Source organism: Thamnophis sirtalis, unplaced genomic scaffold (genome assembly GCF_051295495.1).
Source record: "Thamnophis sirtalis isolate CommonGarterSnake01/CBP01778 unplaced genomic scaffold, rThaSir2_p1.2 scaffold_6, whole genome shotgun sequence".
NCBI lineage: Eukaryota > Metazoa > Chordata > Lepidosauria > Squamata > Natricidae > Thamnophis > Thamnophis sirtalis.
In genome coordinates this window covers 21,817,899-21,837,613 of record NW_028261386.1, presented here as the reverse complement: position 1 = coordinate 21,837,613, position 19,715 = coordinate 21,817,899, and the positions used below count along the sequence as shown (strand labels likewise).

Below are 19,715 nucleotides of genomic sequence, written 5' to 3'. Positions count from 1 at the left end.
ATGGAATAAACATTTGAGTAATTAGGTTCAGTATATAGGACAATTTTATTTTTGTATAGGTTCTTTCTTCTTTCCGCATATAATATTTAAAAAAAACAAAACATTAATACCTATACAAACATTTGTTAATTGCCTCAGGTTGAAACACATCATTTCCATCCATTCTTGCCTCTTCAGATGGATCATATTTCTCCAGGATTTCGGTTTTCCAGACCTGCTACTTATTATCCTTTTAAATGAAATGCCAAAAGATGAATTCGGTAGCTTCTGCAGGAAAAGCACTCACCCATTGACTGAATCCATCCCACTGAAATGCTACATACTGTATGGGATTAGAATACTTGGAAAGGCTTCTTAGAAAAGATGTGGGTGGACTTTCAGCTTACAACAAAAACAGAAGATTTTATCACTGATGTCCAAGATAGCAGAAAACAAATCACCAATAATCACTATTAAACACCGCAGGACATTGGTGCAATGGACAGAGCCTGGGGTATGCTTGGGATATGCAAGAAAAAGCTAGAAATTTTTGCATTAAAATACATACACCGATTAAGATAATCTTAAAAGATTAATGTACGGTTGAAACCAGCTTTTTTTTTATTTTGGGACTGATGGACAAAGGGTTGGAAAAGAAATTGATTTTTTTTATATGCAGCATTATTGTATGCATAAAGATGGAAGGATTCGGCATTATCCCCAATGGAAGAATGGTTGGTAAAAATGATATAACTGACTAAGTTCACTTCTTTGGTTAGGGAAAAGAAATATCTACAATTATTGCTAATGGGAAATCCCTTGCAGACTTTTTTGTATGAAATAGAAAAAAATGGACATTATTTATGGTTTTGATGATTAAACAGAAGGGATTAGAAAGAAGAGAGGTATGTTGTAACTATAGAGGTAAAGTTATAGCAATAGTCATAGCCCTTAGACTTATATACTGCTACACAGTGCTTTACAGCCCTCTCTAAGCATTTGCTTTATATTTTTTCTATGTTTCTTTCTTGCACTTCTCTTTGATTCCTTTTTCTTTCTTTATATTAGCTTATGTTAGGTTTGTTTATTCTTTAAAAGATCTTTAATAAAACAATATATAAAAGGAAACATTTTTTTGGACCTAGATCTGATTCTCAAAGCAAAAATATGTATGATTATGTCTTCCTGACCCATTTATTATTTTCCCAACTGTAGAGAATAGTCACTTCCTAATACTTATTTTTCTGCTAAAGACGGAAGGAGATGTAGTCAAATTGGTACCAAAGTCACCATTCGTAAGCCATATAATACCATTTAGACTGAAGAGACTATGCAGTTTTTAGGCAAGATTGGGTCAAGCATGTTAAGTTCTAGAATAGGGCACATTTGTAATTAAATTATAAAAACACAATTTCAAAAATTCAAGTTCCTGTTGATATACAGATACCCATTTGTTATACTCCTCTTGACAATTATTCAGCTCCTGCTTCTATTCTATTGTCAAAAAATTCATATGATTAAGATACATTCTTTGGAGAAGGATTTCTCAACTTGGCTATTTTTTAAAGTGTGGAATTCTGGGAGCTGAAGTTCACACATCTTAAAAGTTGCCAAAGTTGAGAAACACTGCTCTGAGGCAAAGGAACAAATTAGCTTTATTTCCTATGTAACAGTCTTTTTAAAAGATCTTGAAGCATTTAAGAATAAAATATGATTGCAGCAAAACAGTCAGACATGGAAGAGTAGAAATCAAACCTCTCCTCAGAAGCCTGGACCTTTACATACGACGGTTGCCGCTGACATTATTTATATGTTGCTGGCACCTTATTCCACCCCAATGTGTGCGAGAGAGAAAGGGCTCTCACAACCTGTGCTGTCTAATGACAAAATATTTAAAAAAGTAAATTTCTATAGTATCACTTGCTTATCTTATAACTTATGATCATTTCCATCAGTTATATATGTTTTGATCAATATCTATGTATATCTTGTAAATTTGATTTAGCGCTCTTGATCATTTAAATATCAATATTTAAATGGGGTTTAAATATTGATTCTGATTTCCAAGGTAGCCCACAATGTTTATTCCTCTCTAGGGCCTATTTATTTATAAAAACGTTGAATAGGATAGATCTAACAGAAAACTCAATGTACTTCACACATTCCCATCTAGGTTAATGTGCAAATTAAATACTCATCGTTGGTACGGTTGCAAGGCCAGCTATTGATCCTTAAATAGCATAATCCAGCCCACAAATATATTAAAAGTAGTAATTTGTTACTTGCCTTGTTCTACTAAAAATTTCAGCATACGGGGAAAACTAGGATATCCTTGAAAGACCAAGCAGAGATTGAATGCAAAATACGTAAGACCTACCCCAATATTCCCAGGAATGTATGAATGAATACATCCTAAGGAAACATGAACAAAAAAACCAGCTCTTTCCTTCAGAAATATTTAATTGTGCTGATAAAATCCTAACAATTTCTTTTTTAATCACAGTGTGAAAAATGCCCTTGCCCAGTACTGCCCCACAGAAAAGGATTCGGGGCAGTTTAAGAGGCAGGATGCTACACAGCAACTAAAGCTCCCTGGAGCAGCAGTTCATCGTGGGAGATGATGGGCAACACCAACTTACCAGGCAGGCACTCCAAATCCCACCATACTTCACACTACACCCTGAAATGCAGCTTGGCACCAAAGCATGGTCAGAAAGGGCAGTCCCAGTTGCCAGGGGACAGCCCTGGCAGGGCAGTTTGCCTCCCTGGCACTGGGAGGCAGGGAGCCCAATATCCCCTCCTCCATCATGAGTTAGGCTTTGACAAGGGCACAATATGGCTGGCTTAAAAAACATAAAATACCAAGATTGGAAGGAGAAAGAATGACTGGGAATAAAGACTGCTGAGCTGGCAACATTCATCCATTTTTCTTTTCCTTCAGTGCTGGGGGAATAATACAGGCTAAACAAAGAACCGTTCTGCTGCTGGAGAAGGGGAAGCTGTTCCTTGGGCCCAAAGAGGCGGAGCTAAAGTGTCTCTCTTTCTTTCAAGCCAGCCCCTTTGCAAGGTCTGAGTATGCCTGTGGCCATGTTCCCTGAGAAGATTTATGACTCTGAAGCAGGCATTCAGGCACCCTCACCAAAATCACTGCACAGCATCACAACTGGAGAGGGAGCTCTTTGTCCAGAGTCCAAATGATTGGTAATTCAGGACTGGGCAGAATGTCTCTGGAATGGTTGCTGGAATAGGAACTGTGCTGTGACTGGAAACCGAACTCTGATGGAGGGAAGAGAAAGTGAGGTTAGAAAAGGAGGAGCAAGATAGAAAGCTCTAAAGCGAGTTTGCCTACTAGAATGAACAGATGTTTGTACTGGGCTTAAGAAATGTCTGCTGTTGGTCTGTGCACAGCATTCATGATCTGGAGAAAAGGATGCCTCTTCTTCTTCTGAGTAATCTCTCCCAGCACTAACCAGTGAATCAGTCACCAAAATAGAAGAGACTGAGAGGGAGACAAAGCCAACTATCGACACATAAAATAAAACAATTGTTCAGGGTGGCCTTAGCCTTAGATGTCAGGCCTGGAAGCCATCTTTTACACTGGCCCTTCAGGCCTGCCACATTTTCTGAGGGGGGAATTATATGGAGTATGGGAGATATATAGTCTAAATAACATTCCTTTCTGAGAGTGTCAAGGACATCTTACCCTGCACCTGGAGTGGTGTGACTGGGAGGCATATCCAGTTGGGACGATGCCTGATTGGACCATGTGATGGACATGTGGGTGCGGGGCACGGACCTGAACTTTCTTTTGGGTGGGGAAAACCTGGAAGCTTTTAGATTCCGGTTTTCCCAGATGTGCCAATATGACATCTCTAATAAAATGGAACTTTGAGGAAACTCAGGCCTCAGAGTCTTCTTTCGTTAGGGGTGTTACTTGCAACCCTGACATTAGACGCTTGTCTAGAGTAGCATTTCCATCTAAGCGAATATCAATATTGCTACTAATGTGGAATGACTGCATTGGCTACAGGTATTCTTGGCCATGGCTCCCTCATCTTCTACTTTGCCCATCTCCACGTGAAGTCAGCTGCATCAATCATGCAGATTCAATTTCAGGCATGTAACTATTCCTTTGTGAACTAGGCAGCAACTAGCCAACTCAAACTATCCACATGGCCTTTGATTGGCAAGGGATTTGTTCTCTGAACATTCAACAAGCCCAATCGTTACAATAGTAAGTTTCTGAGTGTGTATCCTCATTTATAGTACAGGTAGTCCTCGACATACAATAGTTCATTTAGCAACCATTCAAAGTTAAAACGGCACTGAAAAAAGTGACACAATCACTTTTCATAACTATTGCAGCATCCCCATTGGTTAACGTGATCAAAATTCAGATTCTTGGAACTTGACTCACATTTATGACCCTTGCAGTGTCCTGGGGTCATGTGATTTTGCAACCTTCTGACAAGCAATGTCAGCGCGGAAGCCAGATTCACTTAACAACTGTGTTACTAACTTAACTGCAATGATTCACCTAACAACTGGGGCAAGAAAGGTAATAAAATGGGGCAAATCTCACTTAGCAAACGTCTCATTGAGCAACAGAAATATTGGGTTCAGTTGTGGCCCTAAGTTGAGGACTACCTGTATTACAGGTGAAACTCGAAAAATTAGAATATCGTGCAAAAGTTCATTTATTTCAGTAATGCAACTTAAACTAATATATGAGATAGACTCATTACATGCAAAGCAAGATAGTTCAAGCCGTGATTTGTCATAATTGTGATGATTATGGCTTACAGCTCAAGAATACCCCAAATCCACAATCTCAGAAAATTAGAATATTACATGCAATCAATAAAACAAGGATTATACATAGAACAATATCGGACCTCTGAAAAGTAGAAGCATGAATATGTACTCAAGACTTGGTTTGGGCCCCTTTTGCAGCAATTACTATCTCAATGCGGTGTGGCATGGAAGCTATCAGTCTGTGGCGCTGCTGAGATGTTATGGAAGACCAGGGTGCTTCAATAGCGCCCTTCAGCTCTTCTGTATTGTTCGGTCTCATGTCTCTCATCTTTCTCTTGGCAATGCGCCATAGATTCTCTATGGGATTCAGGTCAGGCGAGTTTGCTGGCCAATCAAGCACAGTAATCCCAGAGTCATTGAACCATGTTTTGGTGCTTTTGGCAGTGTGGGCAGGTGCCAAGTCCTGCTGGAAATTGAAGTCAGCATTCCCATAAAGCTCATTTGCTGAAGGAAGCATGAAGTGCTCCAAAGTCTCCTGGTGGATGGCTGTGTTGACCCTGGACTTAATGAAGCACAGTGGACCAACACCAGCAGATGACATGGTTCCCCAAATCAATACAGACTGTGGAAACTTCACACTGGAATTCAAGCATCTTGCAGTGTATGCCTCTCCATTCTTCCTCCATACTCTGGGTCCTTGGTTTCCAAATGAGATGCAAAAGTTGCTCTCATCAGAAAAGAGGACTTTGGACCACTGAGCAACAGACCAGGTCTGTTTTTCTTTAGCCCAGGTAAGACGCTTCTGATGTTGTTGTTGTTCAAAAGCGGCTTGACAAGAGGAATACGACATTTGAAGCCCATGTCCAGGATCTGTCTTTGTGTGGTGGCTCTTGATGCACTGATTCCAGCCTCAGTCCACTCCTTGTGAAAGTCCCCAACACTTTTGAATGGCCTTTTCCTGACAATCCTCTCCAGGCTGCGGTCATTCCTGCTGCTTGTGCACCTTTTTCTTCCACACTTTTCCCTTCCACATAACTTTCTATTAATGTGCTTTGATACAGCACTTTGGGAACATCCAACTTCTTTTGCAATTACCTTTTGAGGCTTTCCCTCCTTATGGAGGGTGTCAATGATGGTTTTCTGCACAACTGTCAGGTCAGCAGTCTTTCCCATGATTGTGATTCCTACTGAACCAGACTGAGAGGCCATTTAAAGGCTCAGGAACCCTTTGCAGGGGTTATGACTTAATTAGCTGATTAGAGTGGGACACTTTGAGCCTAGAATATTGCACCTTTTCACAATATTCTAATTTTCTGAGATTGTGGATTTGGGGTTTTCATGAGCTGTAAGCCATAATCATCACAATTATGACAAATCACGACTTGAACTATCTTGCTTTGCATGTATATGAGTCTATCTCATATATTAGTTTCACCTTTTAAGTTACATTACTGAAATAAGTGAACTTTTGCACGATATTCTAATTTTTCGAGTTTCACCTGTAGTACAGAAAGCAGAATTCCATTCCACAGCAGATTTTAACCCACCAGCTCTTCCACAGACCAGTGACGTTCTGGAAAAAGCTCACCCCTGATGCAGAAAGATCCTAGATGTAGCCAAGGGTGTAATACATTTCAGAAAACAAAGGGGGATCCATTGAAGGGGCTGCTATGCAGTAACATAAGGTGGTAAGGAAAAGGACCACAAACTCCAGTAGCATAAAGCTTCTTTTAAACCAGGGCTGTCAAACTCCCAGTACGTGGACTGAATGCATCACACGCTGGCCACACCCACGCCCAGTTTAGGGAATGGGGGGAAAAGTCCCAATACATCACATGATGCCGCCATGACGATGTGAATTTGATACCCCTGTTTTAGAGCCTTCTGAATGTAAACACCACCAGCTGCCCAAAGTCTCCCCATGACTTTCCCACCACACATCAACGATCGTGCCCTGCTTACAAGGTCATGGTTTCCGGGGCTGATTCTCATCTGTAGTGTGCAATGTTGTATTTGCTGTTGGCTGCATTCGGATAGCATCGCCACCTAGGGAAGATACACAGTATGACACACCCATTAACAGCAGCTTCATGAGTTTGAAGCAGAGGAACAGGAGGAAAAGACAACTCTCAACACTCCCTTAACAGTAATTATTATGCCCTAGGCCTGAGATTGGCTACCTTATGGGGGAGGGGAGAGAGTCTGAATGGGGGGGGGGGCTTTCAGGTTATTATTTATTGTATGGAACATCTACATTACATTTTGATACAAAAAACCCACAAGAGATAAAAATATGAAACATAAAATCTAAAATATGATAACTATATGTCTAGACCAGTGGTCTCCAACCTTGGCAACTTTAAGACCTGTGGACTTCAACTCCCAGAGTTCCTCAGCCAGCTTTGCTGGCTGAGGAACTCTGGGAGTTGAAGTCCACAGGTCTTAAAGTTGCCAAGGTTGGAGACCACTGGTCTAGACTACAGATAGAATTTTTTGCTTCATTTGTTGGCAGCCAGAAAATCAGCAAAGTCTCCATTATAGGCTTTATATTGGCATTCTGTCACTATGTTGGATAGACTGTTTTTTGGCGCAGCAATCATAATTTGGTGATGGTATTTTGACCCACATATAGAGGGCATCAGCACATCTACTATACCCAGAGAGAATTTGGTTCAGTGTTGTCCATATTGCACCATTTCAAGTTGATTAAAGCAATGGATACAATAAAATCACACATAAGAAACCCTGGGATTTTATTATAATTTTTGTGATGATCCTCAGATTTCAGATTTATTTGTATGCCGCCCTTCTCCGGGAGGGACTCAGGGCGGCGAACAACTCAAAAGGGGAAAGGGGATACAAACACAATACATATAATTAAAATACACAAGAGTCATACGGCCATACAAGTCGAGAGGGGAGGGGAACTCATCAACCCCAGGCCTGCCAGCCTCAGGCTTTTGGTTTTTTTTTTTTTTTTAAAAAAAATAGTTTTAGGCTTGTCTTTAAGGTTAGTGTGTACAACTTCCATTGGCTCAAGGACTATGCTGAAACTTTGCATAGCATGGTGAGTATTACCAGCTACAGGTACAGCCATAACCCTAAATTCTTTGCATTTCTTAAAGGGTGAAATGCTACACATTTCTGCTTTTTAGCTCTCTTACATTCTTCAAATTCCAAAAATCATTGAATCACACAGTTGAGGATTTGAAAGAGACACATAGATCATCTAGTCCAACCCTGTGCCATGTGTAGGAAAACCAATTAAGCTATATTTGAGAGATGATTATCCAGCTTCTTAAAAATCTTCAGGGATGATAAACCCACAATGTCAGTAGCCAGACTTTTGTACTGGTGTACAGATTTTAACCCCCCCCCTCTCCAGGAAGCCCCCAGATTTCTTTAAGTAAAAAATAATTTTTATCAACACATTCTGAGGAAATGTGAAAAGTATGAGCAAACCACATGAGGGTTTACACTGCATTCGTTATACTTCTGTCTTAATGCAGATACTTTTTGTGTGTTTCCTGTTCAAATCACTGAAAAATAGTGCTGACCAAGTTTGGGTCAGCATTGTATGCCATTTTCAGTCATTCAAAGCATAGTCTGTATGGAATATTTCCCATTTTCCTATTAAATCAGGAAACCAGCAGAAAAACAACAGAAAAAGATTATTGATTTCTTCCTGTCATTAGTTGCAGAAGTTAAATATTTTCTGCCCAGCTAATTACTTGATCTCCTGGAGATCGAAAGCTAGCAAGAAGTCAGTGCTTGCAGAAGGTCCCTGGAGGACAGGAAATGAGGGGACAAAAGGGCAGAGTTCATGTGAACATGCTCTGTGCATGTGAAGAGTCATACTGGCTGCATCTGACATACCCTAGAACAGTGGTTCTCAACCTGTGGGTCGGGACCCCTTTGGGGGTCGAACGACCCTTTCACAGGGGTCGCCTAAGACCATCAGAAAACACATATTTTCGATGGTCTTAGGAACCGAGACACCAATTTTATGGTTGGGGGTCACCACAACATGAGGAACTGTATTAAAAGGGTCGTGGCATTGGAAAGATTGAGAACCACTGCCCTAGAAAGAGATGCATATGCCAAAAACTCCACTAACATTTCCTGTGGATCTGGGGGTCAGCAAGTGCATGAAACTGAACTCCATTCTCATCTCAGTGTTTGCCCTAACAATCTCACCATTGTCTTCTGCACGGATCTGAGCCTCCAGGTCTTCAGGATTGACATACTTGTAGGACTCATCATCTTCAGGTGGGCGGCATTTCCCACAACAGAAACAGCAGCAGCAGCAGCAGCAACAGCATGTTAAGAGGCCACAGCACCCTAACAATGTCTGGAGAAGGGACGCAAAAGACAAAATTAGCCTCCTCTTAAGAGTAGTCAGTTACAGACACTCATTGCCAGAGCAATAGCTGGCAGAAAGAAAAATAGCTGGAGAAAGGGAGGGGCTGTCTGTTCCTCTTCTATGAGCCACCTACCTTGAACCAACACTTGGACATGAGGAAGTAATACTTTACACTTTCTTCCCCAAACTGCTCAGACACGTAGAGTCCCATGGAGCCATATTCATCATAGAGAGGCCGTTTGTTCTCATCACTGAGAATTGCATTGGCATTATTGATCTCCTTGAACTTCTCTGCTGCTTCTGGATTATCAGGATTCTTATCTGGGTGATATTTCAAAGCCAGTTTCCTGGGGAGAAAGGTGTGGGAATATATATTTAAACTACATCAGCAAACATCCTCCACAGTGTTAACAGATTATGAGCCATCAAAGCTCAGGAAAGTCAACAACTCCTTCTATAATAAGAGCTATTGACTGGGCTCATAGTCTCTCCTTCTGTTCATGGTATTGGACCTGGGTACTTGAGAGACCGCCTACTGCCAATTACCTCCACTAGACCAATTAGATCCCACAGACTAGGCCTCCTCCGAATTCCATCTGCCGGCCAGTGTCGACTGGCGACTACCCGGAGGAGAGCCTTCTCTGTGGCTGCTCCGACCCTCTGGAACGAACTCCCCGTGGAGATTCGTACCCTCACCACCCTCCAGGCCTTCCGCATAGCCCTTAAAACCTGGCTGTTCCGACAGGCCTGGGGCTAAAGATTCGCTGCCCCTATCTCGAATGGTATGATTGTTGTGCTTTTTAACTATGTATTGTTTGTGTTGTTGTTAAACTGTCTGTATCCCCCCTTCCCTTGAGTTGTGAGCCACCCTGAGTCCCCTTAGGGCAGTGTTTTTCAACCACTGTGCCACGGCACACTAGTGTGCCGTGACATAGTGTAAGGTGTGCCGTGGGAGAATTACTTTATATATAGTCAATATAGGCACAGAGTTAATTTTTTTTAACATTTTCTAATGGTGGTGTGCCTCGTGATTTTTTTCATGAAAAAAGTGTGCCTTTGCACAAAAAAGGTTGAAAAACACTGCCTTAGGGAAAAGGGCGGCATACAAATGAAATAAACTCAAACTCAAATAAACTCACACTTCTCCTAGTAAGACCAGTGACAAGTCACAGAAAGAGGCTCTAGAGTCAAATGGCTTAGAAAAAAGTGTCGTGGGCAACAGCAGAGTCCTCAAATACCATCAGTAGACAGGGTGATTTAGCTTCAGCAACTTGATCTTCCATCTGGACCACTGCAATGACCTCAACATGGGGCTGCTCTTGAAGAACATTTGGAAGCTTCAAATGGTGCAAAATGCAGCACTACAAGTTATTTGGTGCATTCAACATCTATTTTCTGTGAGCTGCACTGGTTGCCAGCAGTGTGGCTTTTGATGCAATTCCAGGTGCTGGTTGTCACCTTTTGGAATTAGATTATTTGAGGAACCATTGCCCCTCAATGGTTTCTAGCTAACCAATCCTGTTAGGCCGGATGGGTATATTTAAGGTCCTTTTGCTTTCTTGTGGAATTTAATGATGATGTTGTGTGATTTATTTTTGGTTGCTATGTATTTTAATTTTTGTAATATATACAATTTCTTTTTGATGCCTAGAGTCAGTTGGTAAGATGGGCAGCTATCCAAATTGAATAAATACAATGAAGTAAAAAAATAATAATTTAAATGGACTTCCAGATGTATAGTCTTCAATCCTAAAATTCTCAACAATGGCTGTGTTGGCTGGGGAATTCTGGGAGTTGAACATAGATGCCCTAGTTGAGAAACATTCATCTACCAGTTTAGTAGATCAATATGATTACTAAGAGGACTCAGAGGCTTTTTGTGGCTATGATGTGTATGACTTAGAGGATGATTTTTATTTTTTAAAAATTTTACAAATAATCCTTATCTTATGATAGCAATTGGGACCAGAATCTCAGCTGCAAAGCAAAAGAGTTTTAAGATAGACAACACTGTCTATATGACTGCTTTGGTCAATCACCAAAATTCCAACGTTCTTGTTTTTTTCATTAAAAAACTGCATGGTTCATTAAGGAGATTCCCAGGTAAGGAGTGCAGGGTGTTCAGGGGAGCGAGAAGGCTCTGGAAAGATCCACTTGGGAGCTGAATAACTTTTCTTCCAAAAACCAAGTAAGATTTTCAGTCCTTGAGCAAAGAAACACTTACGTGCAGCCCGCACAGGTCTCTGCCACCCAGTTGAGGCACTTTGCACTCCTTACCTTCCCACACCGACTCTATTCTCTGCATGGATTCCGGCTGCTTGCGTCTCTGGAGGCTGCCTAAAAGAGTGCCTGCCAAAGGAGTTGAGCTCGCCTCCATGCATGGAAGGAAACTGAAAGAATGGGGCTGAAAACTAGTTGTTTCTGCACACAGCTTGCAGAGTAAAGGTGCCATTCTATGGGCCAGGGCTACTGCATTTTGCATCATCACACAGCTGATACCCCAGGACTACTAGATGAAAGACTACCCTGCAGAAGTCCAGCCTGTAGAATAATGCAACGTGTCCTAAAGTGTAAATCTTAATGAGTAATGTACTCCAGAAACATAATTTCTATGCAACATATTAGCTAAGGGTATGTGAGTCAATTCTGTAAATATACCCACAGAATTTAGCAGTGCTAGCCTGCTAAGGATTTATCATAGACCTCTGGTGTTAGATGATGAAAGTTCCCCTGATTGGCTTCTTTCTTGGGCACAGAAGAATGCAAAGCACTCTGTATCTCTGTTTGTGACAATCTGTTCATTGTTTTATATGCAGTTTTTGGTTGCCTCTAACTATCAAAAGGATCAAAACTCAGTGGCTAAGACGCTGAGCTTGTCGATCAGAAAGGTCAGCAGTTCAGTGGTTCAAATTCCTAGCACCCATAACAGTGTGAGCTCCCTTACTTGTCCCAGCTTCTGCCAACCTAGCAGTTCGAAAGCATGTAAAAAATGCAAGTAGAAAAATAGGGACCACCTTTGGTGGGAAGGTAGCAGTGTTCTGTGCGCCTTCGGCGTTTAGTCTTGCCAGCCGTATGACCACAAAGATGTCTTTGGACAGCGCTGGCTCTTTGGCTTTGAATCTGAGATGAGCACCGCCCCCTAGAGTCAGGAACGACTAGCACATATGTGTGAGGGGAACCTTTACTTTTAATTTAAAACCCAATCCGAGAAAGACAGAATAGGTACCCGACCTGTATGCTTTCTTGATGTCTTCTGGGGAAGCACCCTTTTCCAAGCCCAGGATGTGATATAAGCTCTCTCCAGCCCGTGACATCTTCCTCTGTGGCCGTCCTCCTTCCGCCATCTTGTTCTAAATTAAACAGCAACACAAAGGGCTGAGTTATAGCACAAAAAGGGTGTCATTGTAAAAGACAGTAAATGCATCAGAATGTCTGTTGCCACAAAGAGGTGCAGATAACCCCTGCTCTACACCCCACTGTCAAGGAAGCAAGGATCTGGGAATATTCAGGGAAGGCATCTTGTACTGTGGAAACCTCTTGCTCATGTCCTTTGCTTGAGGATTATATCTTAGTCTGCTAAAAGGATGAGAAAAGAAAGCTTATTGCAATAGAACCTAATTCTGTTGCCCTTAGTAAGCTGCCTTGGTATGAAGAGAAAAAATGGGGAAGTTGCCAAGTAAACAGATACCTTATTCACCAGAAAGTGAAGAAAAATATGAAGCAATAACCATGTCAGGTTTTGCCCTGCTGCTTGTACAAAGCAATGCAGGCCAACGGGAGGGAAGATATGTTTTGCCCTCCCACTTTGGTGAATAACGACTTAGCCTTAAGTCACTGAACCTGTGCATTTTGAATCCCATTTCATTCCGCTATAAGAACAGAAACCTTCAATCCATTGCCTAATACTCAAATAAGGCTTCAGCTTTTCTTGGTGCTTCGAGGCTGCTTATTCGTGGAACCAGATGACAAAACTGGGCAAGGTTCAATTTTGATTCTAGCCTTGGTCTTTCTTCCTCAGTTGAACTGGCTCAACGGAGAAAATGATGACATGGCCATCTGGTCAACGAAAGCAGCTGATCTGTTTTATGGCCATGGTTATTATTTGGGGCCAAAATGGATATTGTTTATTAACCCTGCAGGGCAGGTGGCTCAGCTTTTTTCCAAGTACTGTGTTGCAGCTTCATCTAGTTTAAATCAGGATTTTCCTCTAAGCCCAGCCTCCCTAGTAGTACACAGCAAGGCCCTCCTATTGTGCTTCCAGGCCAGCAAAGTTAAGACAGCCTGAACAGGCTCTGCAAGACTGAATGTCTTAGTCAGATTAATCCCCCAAAGGCTGAGTCATTTCATTTGAAATGCCAATTGGATGAGCCTGTCCTGCACCAGGTATAGGTTGGGTGAGTTTTCTGCAATAGCCATTAGCCAGCACTGAATTCTGCTAATAGTTCCTAGCCTACAGAACAGTAAACAATGAGTGTTTGCTGAGCAGAAGTTAAGGAAAGTAAGATTCAATTATTTAACTTCCTAAGCAAGAGTTATGGTATATATGCCTAACGACTTTCAAGACATTTTGCTGGTTGCCTTGTTTAATCAGTATGTGTAAAGCAGCTTGTTTCCTTTAATTCATGAGCCACAAAAATATTTATTCACAGGCAGAAATCTATTTAATTAACTGATCAGAAAGGCCCTGGGAAAAAGATACCCTTTCTTCTTCAAACCAAAGTTTGTGCCAACGTTATAAAATGTTGGTGCTTGGTTTCAAAAGCTTGTGGAGAGATAAAATCAAGACCTGCAGGTTACAAGCTTTCCAATTGACTTCATTTCCCAGAGCAGCTCCAGTTTCAAAACTCAAAGAAGGAAATAATACACCTTTAAGCCCATCCCGTCTGTGTTTTCAACCTCAAGAGCTTATTTTATCTTAACAACCCTATAAGAAAAGACACAGCATAACTCAAATTGCTCCCTGCCACCACAAACAAAAACACAAATAACAATGTGACAAAGCATTCCCTGTTTGGAGGCTTTAGTGTGTCCCAAACAGATACAATCAATCCTATCACTTGAGTGACCTTACTTGAGGGACATCATCATCATCATCATCATACTGCATGAGATCTTCACATAAGGAAAGCTATGGAGCTTTCTTCCTTTCTCCTCCTCTTTTATTCCAGAGCAGTAAATATAAAGTAAACCTTACTGCCATCTACTAAAAATCTCACAGTTTTATTTAATAAAACTATACATTACAGAAGAACACATTGGTGAGAACTTGTACAAATCCCCAAAGGAGACTTATGTAAAAAGCTGCACTCAGTATTCAAAATGTTATTTCTCTAAAGCTGCCTAAATAAATAGAGGTGTCCTCAATAACAATTCAAAAGTCTTACTTTTGCATTCTGCATGCCAAAAACATTTCCTGCCTCCTGTTAAACAATTCACATTTACTCCCAGAGAAGGCCCCGTCTATTCAGGAAATAAAATAATCTACTTTCCATAACTAGACTAAATTTAAGTTTCTATCACTTAAACAAATTTGCTAGGTTGCACCTGAACAATAGCAAGTTCCCACTAAGTGGGGATTCTGCATATCACACTTTCCAAAACAGTCACATTCTCAATATTCATAGATTCTTTTAAACCCAAAACTGACAAACAACCTCTTCAAAAGGTATTTTCTTCCATTATTCCTTGTATAAGATTACAAAGAATAGAAATAAGCACATCATAAACCAATCATCAATTATCTAAACAGCGCCAAATTTACCTAATAAATATGCTGATGTTTGATAGCTGAATTTCTTAAAGGGACAAATTAACATAAAATAAAACACCCATCATTCAGTTATCAGCCTGAGTTTGGTAAGAAAAGGGGATGCACCAAAGCAGCTGAAATCTTTATTTCCTTTCTTGCTGGCACTACCCAAAGGAATCAGACATTCCCATGATTAACCTGCTTGTTCAGGATATCCCAAATTGATCAGTTATTATTACACAGCCTTTATAATTAAACTGTGATTAGCTTCTAAATTGTAATGAAAAGGTTTTTCCATTACACTGATAAAAATATGCAAAGTTCCCTATTCCCCTACACCAACTCCATAGAGAGCTCCCATATTTTGATAGCAAAATAGGCAGTGGCTTGACTCATAATAGGTTGAAAATAGATGAGCTATAAAACTGTTATTGGAAAGTCTCAGTGCCTGTTCCTCCTGGACAACCTGCTTCCCGGCTCATTCTCCATGCCAAGAACTATTTAAATTATGCTCCAAGGCATAATTTATGGTACAGTTTTTCAAACTTACATTCCATGGCATTCCCTTCCCACTGGAGAATAAAGTTTGGGGGGGGGGGGGAAGTTTACCGAAACAGGCAATTTTCTATCCAAGGAGCTTTGCTTCTTGATCAGGAGTTCTGGGGATTTTCTTTTTCAAAACAGGTTCCAGAGTCTTTAAAGAGAGTTGGAAACCCCCTAATTTACCAGGCTCTATTCTTCCGCCACCCTGGTTATCTTAAACTTCTGTTGTTTGCAGCTTCAATAACTTTTCGCATCTGATTCCTGTTTTTAATGCTCTGGCAGGTCGCCTCCCTCCTTGCATGGCACCATTTCATTTTCACAACATCTGACCTGTTCAATCCCTTCTTTTAGCGCCAAATGATTGTGATGGAAATCAAGTCAATAACTTGTAAGGTCCCAGATAGTGTTCCACTATATTATATTCTTATTACACTTTCCCTTCAAACTGAAACAGTATACGCAGCATTTTCCCACTTTCGCTTTTGCCAGCCGTAGGGTAGGAAAACCATAATCCCCCGTCCTACTACAAACCTGGTTTTCGCCCTGGATCCGCCTCTCTTCAGTCGCGTCCTTTAAAAGTCTTAATGTTACCTTTTACCTACAGTCCAGTAGCCGCTTCCTTCGTAGGGCGCTCGCTTAATCTCTTGGGCCTAAACACCTCCAGAAAATCCTATTATTTCCGCCCGTCAACCGCACTGATTTATATCAAGAGTTTGCAACTCCCTAAACTGCACGGCGCGCGTCCCGCGGAGAACAAGGAAAAGAATAATAATAATAATAACAATAATAATAATAAAACAGGTCTTCGCTCCGGGAGATTCAGAGAAGGCCTGGAGCGCTGAAGCCACGGCTCCCTCCGCCACTCGCTGCTTGACCACCCCACACCACCCCCGCCAGACAGACCGGCCCTCTCGAGCCCACCTACCGCTGGCTCGTTAGTTCCGCTCACGGAAAGCGACCGCCGGCCGCCCGGCCTCCAGGGTGTTTACTGCGCAGACGCGGAAGTGTTTGGATGAAAGAAGTGCCAATGGTGAGTTTGCGCGGCGGGAGGAATTCCGCTGGAGCTCCTGCCTTGAAGACGTCCGGTAAGAAGCTCGCAGGATGCTCGTGTGTCCGATTACAGATTGATTACAGATTGATTATTTATTTGTTTGTTTATTTATTTATTATTTTTATTTATTTATATTTTTTATTTTTTATTTTATTTCATTATTGTCAACATGTACAAGGTAACAGGTATTAGTATAGACATGGACATTATCGCAAGAGATTGGTACAACTAGATGGATATAAATAAGTATAACATGGCCATGAACACATAAAATGAGTACATATCAATTGGGACAGTTGGACAGGGACGGTAGGCACGCTGGTGTGCTCATTCCCTCTCCCTTAGGGACTTCTTAGGAAACGTGTGAGGTCCTCGGTGGACAGTTTAAGCATTAAGTTTAAGATTAAAGATTAACAGAGTTGGAAGGGACTTCATAGTTCATCTAGTCCAACACCAACACCTCTTAGGCAGGAGACCCTACACCATTTCTGACAAATGGCAGTCCAATCTCTTCTTGAAAGTCTCAAGTGATGAAGCCCCCACAACTTCCGAAGGCAACTTCTTCTGTTCCCTGGATTGATTGTTCTCACTGTCAGAAAGTTCCTCTTTATTTCTAGGTTGAATCTCTCCTTGATCAGTTTCCATCCATTATTCTTTGTCTGGCCTTCAAGTGCTTTGGAAAATAGCTTGACCCCTTCCTCTCTGTGGCAACCCCTCAAATATTGGAACACTGCTATCACATCTATATTGAATTCAACATCTGCAGTGATTCATTTAACAACTGTGGCAAAAAAGTTGTAAATTGAGACAAAACTCACTTAACATTTTTTTCACTTAGCAACAGAAATATTGGGCTTAATTATGGTCATAAATCAAGGACTACCTGCACCACCATTTTTACTATATGTTAGAGATCTCCTATAAGCAAAATAAATCAGTCACAACCCCCAAAAAACAATTATCTGCAATAAACTATAATTGTAGATATATTGCCTGGTATCAAAGCATGTGGTTAAACCATGTTCTCTATCTTGTGGATTCAGTCTGTTAAAAGAGCACAACATTGAGAACTGCTATATGTTTATTGCAAGGATAATTGGGAAGCAGCTTTACAAGAGGAAGATTCTGAACAAGGGAATGTTTTGATTTTTTGTAGAAGGTGAGAAAGTCCTTGAGATTTGCTTGACTGCCCAGTTTGGATAACTAGGTAGATCCTTATCCTGTCCCTACGGTTAGGTCTTCTATTAGACAAAGTGGGCCTTTCAGGAGGGGAACACAGTGGGGGAAGTCCATTGGGAAGGAGATGGAATGCTGAGGTCATTAGCAGCTAAGATGGTAAATTGGGATTTTTCTGCCTTGCAATTCCCTTGTTAAGGGTTACTCCTGGGCCGTACTGTGAGTTAGGTTTTTTTTTGGTTTTTTTTTTTGGTTTTATTACAATTTATAGGCCGCCCTTTTCCCTGAGGGGACTCAGGGCGGCTTACATAGGATCAGGGGAGGGAAATACAAACAATGACGTAGACAAACATAGAGTAAAATAATGTGCAGCATTCATTCATCATTCGGGAGGGGCAATTATCTTTGTCCCCAGGCCTGACGGGCTAGCCAGGTCTTAAGGGCTATGCGGAAGGCCTGGACGGTGGTGAGAGTACGAATCTCCACGGGGAGCTCGTTCCAAAGGGTCGGAGCTACTACAGAAAAGGCTCTCCTCCTTGTAGTTGCCAGCCGGCACTGGCTGGCAGATGGAATTCGGAGGAGGCCCAATCTGTGAGATCTAATTGGTCGCAGGGAGGTAATTGGCAGAAGGCGGTCTCTCAAGTGTTCTATTCTTTGGTTAGATGGGATTGCAGGGGGCCTTTATCTGGGACAAGGTGGGTCAATTTGGGTCTGATTGAATTGGGCAAAGAGAGGAATTGGGTTTGACTTTTATCATATCCATCTTATTAGTATCATGGACTTTCACAAGGGCAGCAGGTGAATAAGTTGTTCTAGTCACTTTATGGATCTTTTTTTTTTAAAAAAAATGCGCTTGAGAATTATCCCATAAAATTTGTGTAGTTCCATCACAAAGACTAGACTCTGATTACATCAGATGCAGCTGCCCCCAAGTGGCCTCAGCAGACCCTGGAAGGGTCTCTGTTTTACTGAACAGCACAGAAGTGATGCATTGAACATTGCTGGCAGAAGCTGGAATTTGATGAAACATACATATAGGCATAGGCCTATACCATGGAGGTAACAGCAGTACTTCTCTATTTACTGTGCTGGTAGAATGCCATCTGATCACATTAAGATCCCCCATACCTTACTAGAAAACAATGGGTGGTGATTGATCTCTCTTCAAGATGCTTTGACATTTTCGCCATTTGCCGACAAAACCATTTGTTTTACCATTAGCAGGAACAAGTGGCATAACTGGGACATCTTGTAGGGTTATTTTGGCTTCTTTAGATCTTATGGACAAGATTCTTAGTAGTAGCAGCTCTGCTACTGTGGGATGAACCTGTGCTGCTCTTGGCTTTTCAGGTAGCTGTGTGTGTTGAATTTGAGACGTGGTTAAGTACCTCAGTTTGAAAGCAAGCAAATACAAGTAGACAAATAAGTACCATTTTGGTGGAAAAGTATCAACGTTCTGTGTACCTTGGTGTATAGTCATGCGCAGCAGCCACATGACCTTTTACCTTTTTTTAATCTTAAATATCTGAGAGAATTTACTTCTGTCTTGAGAACAACAGTGATGAATCCCTCAAACCCTTTTGAGGATACCCCCTTTTGCTTTGAAAATCTTTTTTTTTTTTTTTTTGAGGTCATAAAGATTGCATCTGTAAATAATCCTGAAGTGGATTGTTTTGGTCCTTTCCCAATTTGGATATGGAATTGAAAATATTTGTTGCTCCAATGTATTAACCGTCTGTACTTGAATAGAGGGTGTTGCTTTCCTGGCACTCCATATAATGACTTCCTTCTGGACCAAGAAGGTAGGGATTGGAGACATTGTTTTGCAATGGTTTTGTTCCTGCTGAACAGATCCTGCCAATGACAATCTAATAACCAAGTACTTGTGTCCTTCTCTCCTCAGTTTACCAAACTTTGAATATTGGCAGCAATGTTAGATGCCATAGAGCTGAGCTCAATTCCTGGTCACTGGATAACAGTACAACACCTCACCCAGGCACTAATTGTAATTTGTAGGTCTTCCAAGTTACTCTATAATTCAGTGGTATGGCATGATTTAATTTTTATTCTGATACTATGATTCTTTCAATCTTTTTTTC

At 41.2% G+C, this 19,715-nt stretch overlaps 1 protein-coding gene across 4 annotated transcripts; it reads right to left on the bottom strand.

Annotated features, from left to right (window-relative positions):
* Nucleotides 1-26: 26 nt before the first annotated feature.
* On the bottom strand, nucleotides 27-16,390 carry DNAJC5G (DnaJ heat shock protein family (Hsp40) member C5 gamma). Of its 4 annotated transcripts, XR_015696889.1 has the most exons (7): nucleotides 16,315-16,390; nucleotides 12,329-12,447; nucleotides 9,231-9,444; nucleotides 8,932-9,085; nucleotides 6,697-6,780; nucleotides 3,119-3,255; nucleotides 27-805 (listed from the first exon to the last, which is right to left on the bottom strand). XR_015696889.1 is itself a non-coding variant. In XM_087717371.1 (6 exons), the coding sequence occupies exons 2-5, from the start codon at nucleotides 12,439-12,441 to the stop codon at nucleotides 6,701-6,703; spliced, it is 561 nt and encodes a 186-aa protein (XP_087573497.1). In that variant the 5' UTR covers nucleotides 12,442-12,447; nucleotides 16,315-16,390; the 3' UTR covers nucleotides 27-3,255; nucleotides 6,697-6,700. The 4 variants fall into 4 exon arrangements, 3 of the variants coding, with proteins under 3 accessions (XP_087573497.1, XP_087573498.1, XP_087573499.1); XM_087717371.1 differs by having other exon boundaries at nucleotides 27-3,255; XM_087717372.1 differs by lacking the exon at nucleotides 16,315-16,390 and adding an exon at nucleotides 15,921-16,233 and having other exon boundaries at nucleotides 27-3,255.
* Between the last annotated feature and the right edge of the window lie 3,325 nt (nucleotides 16,391-19,715).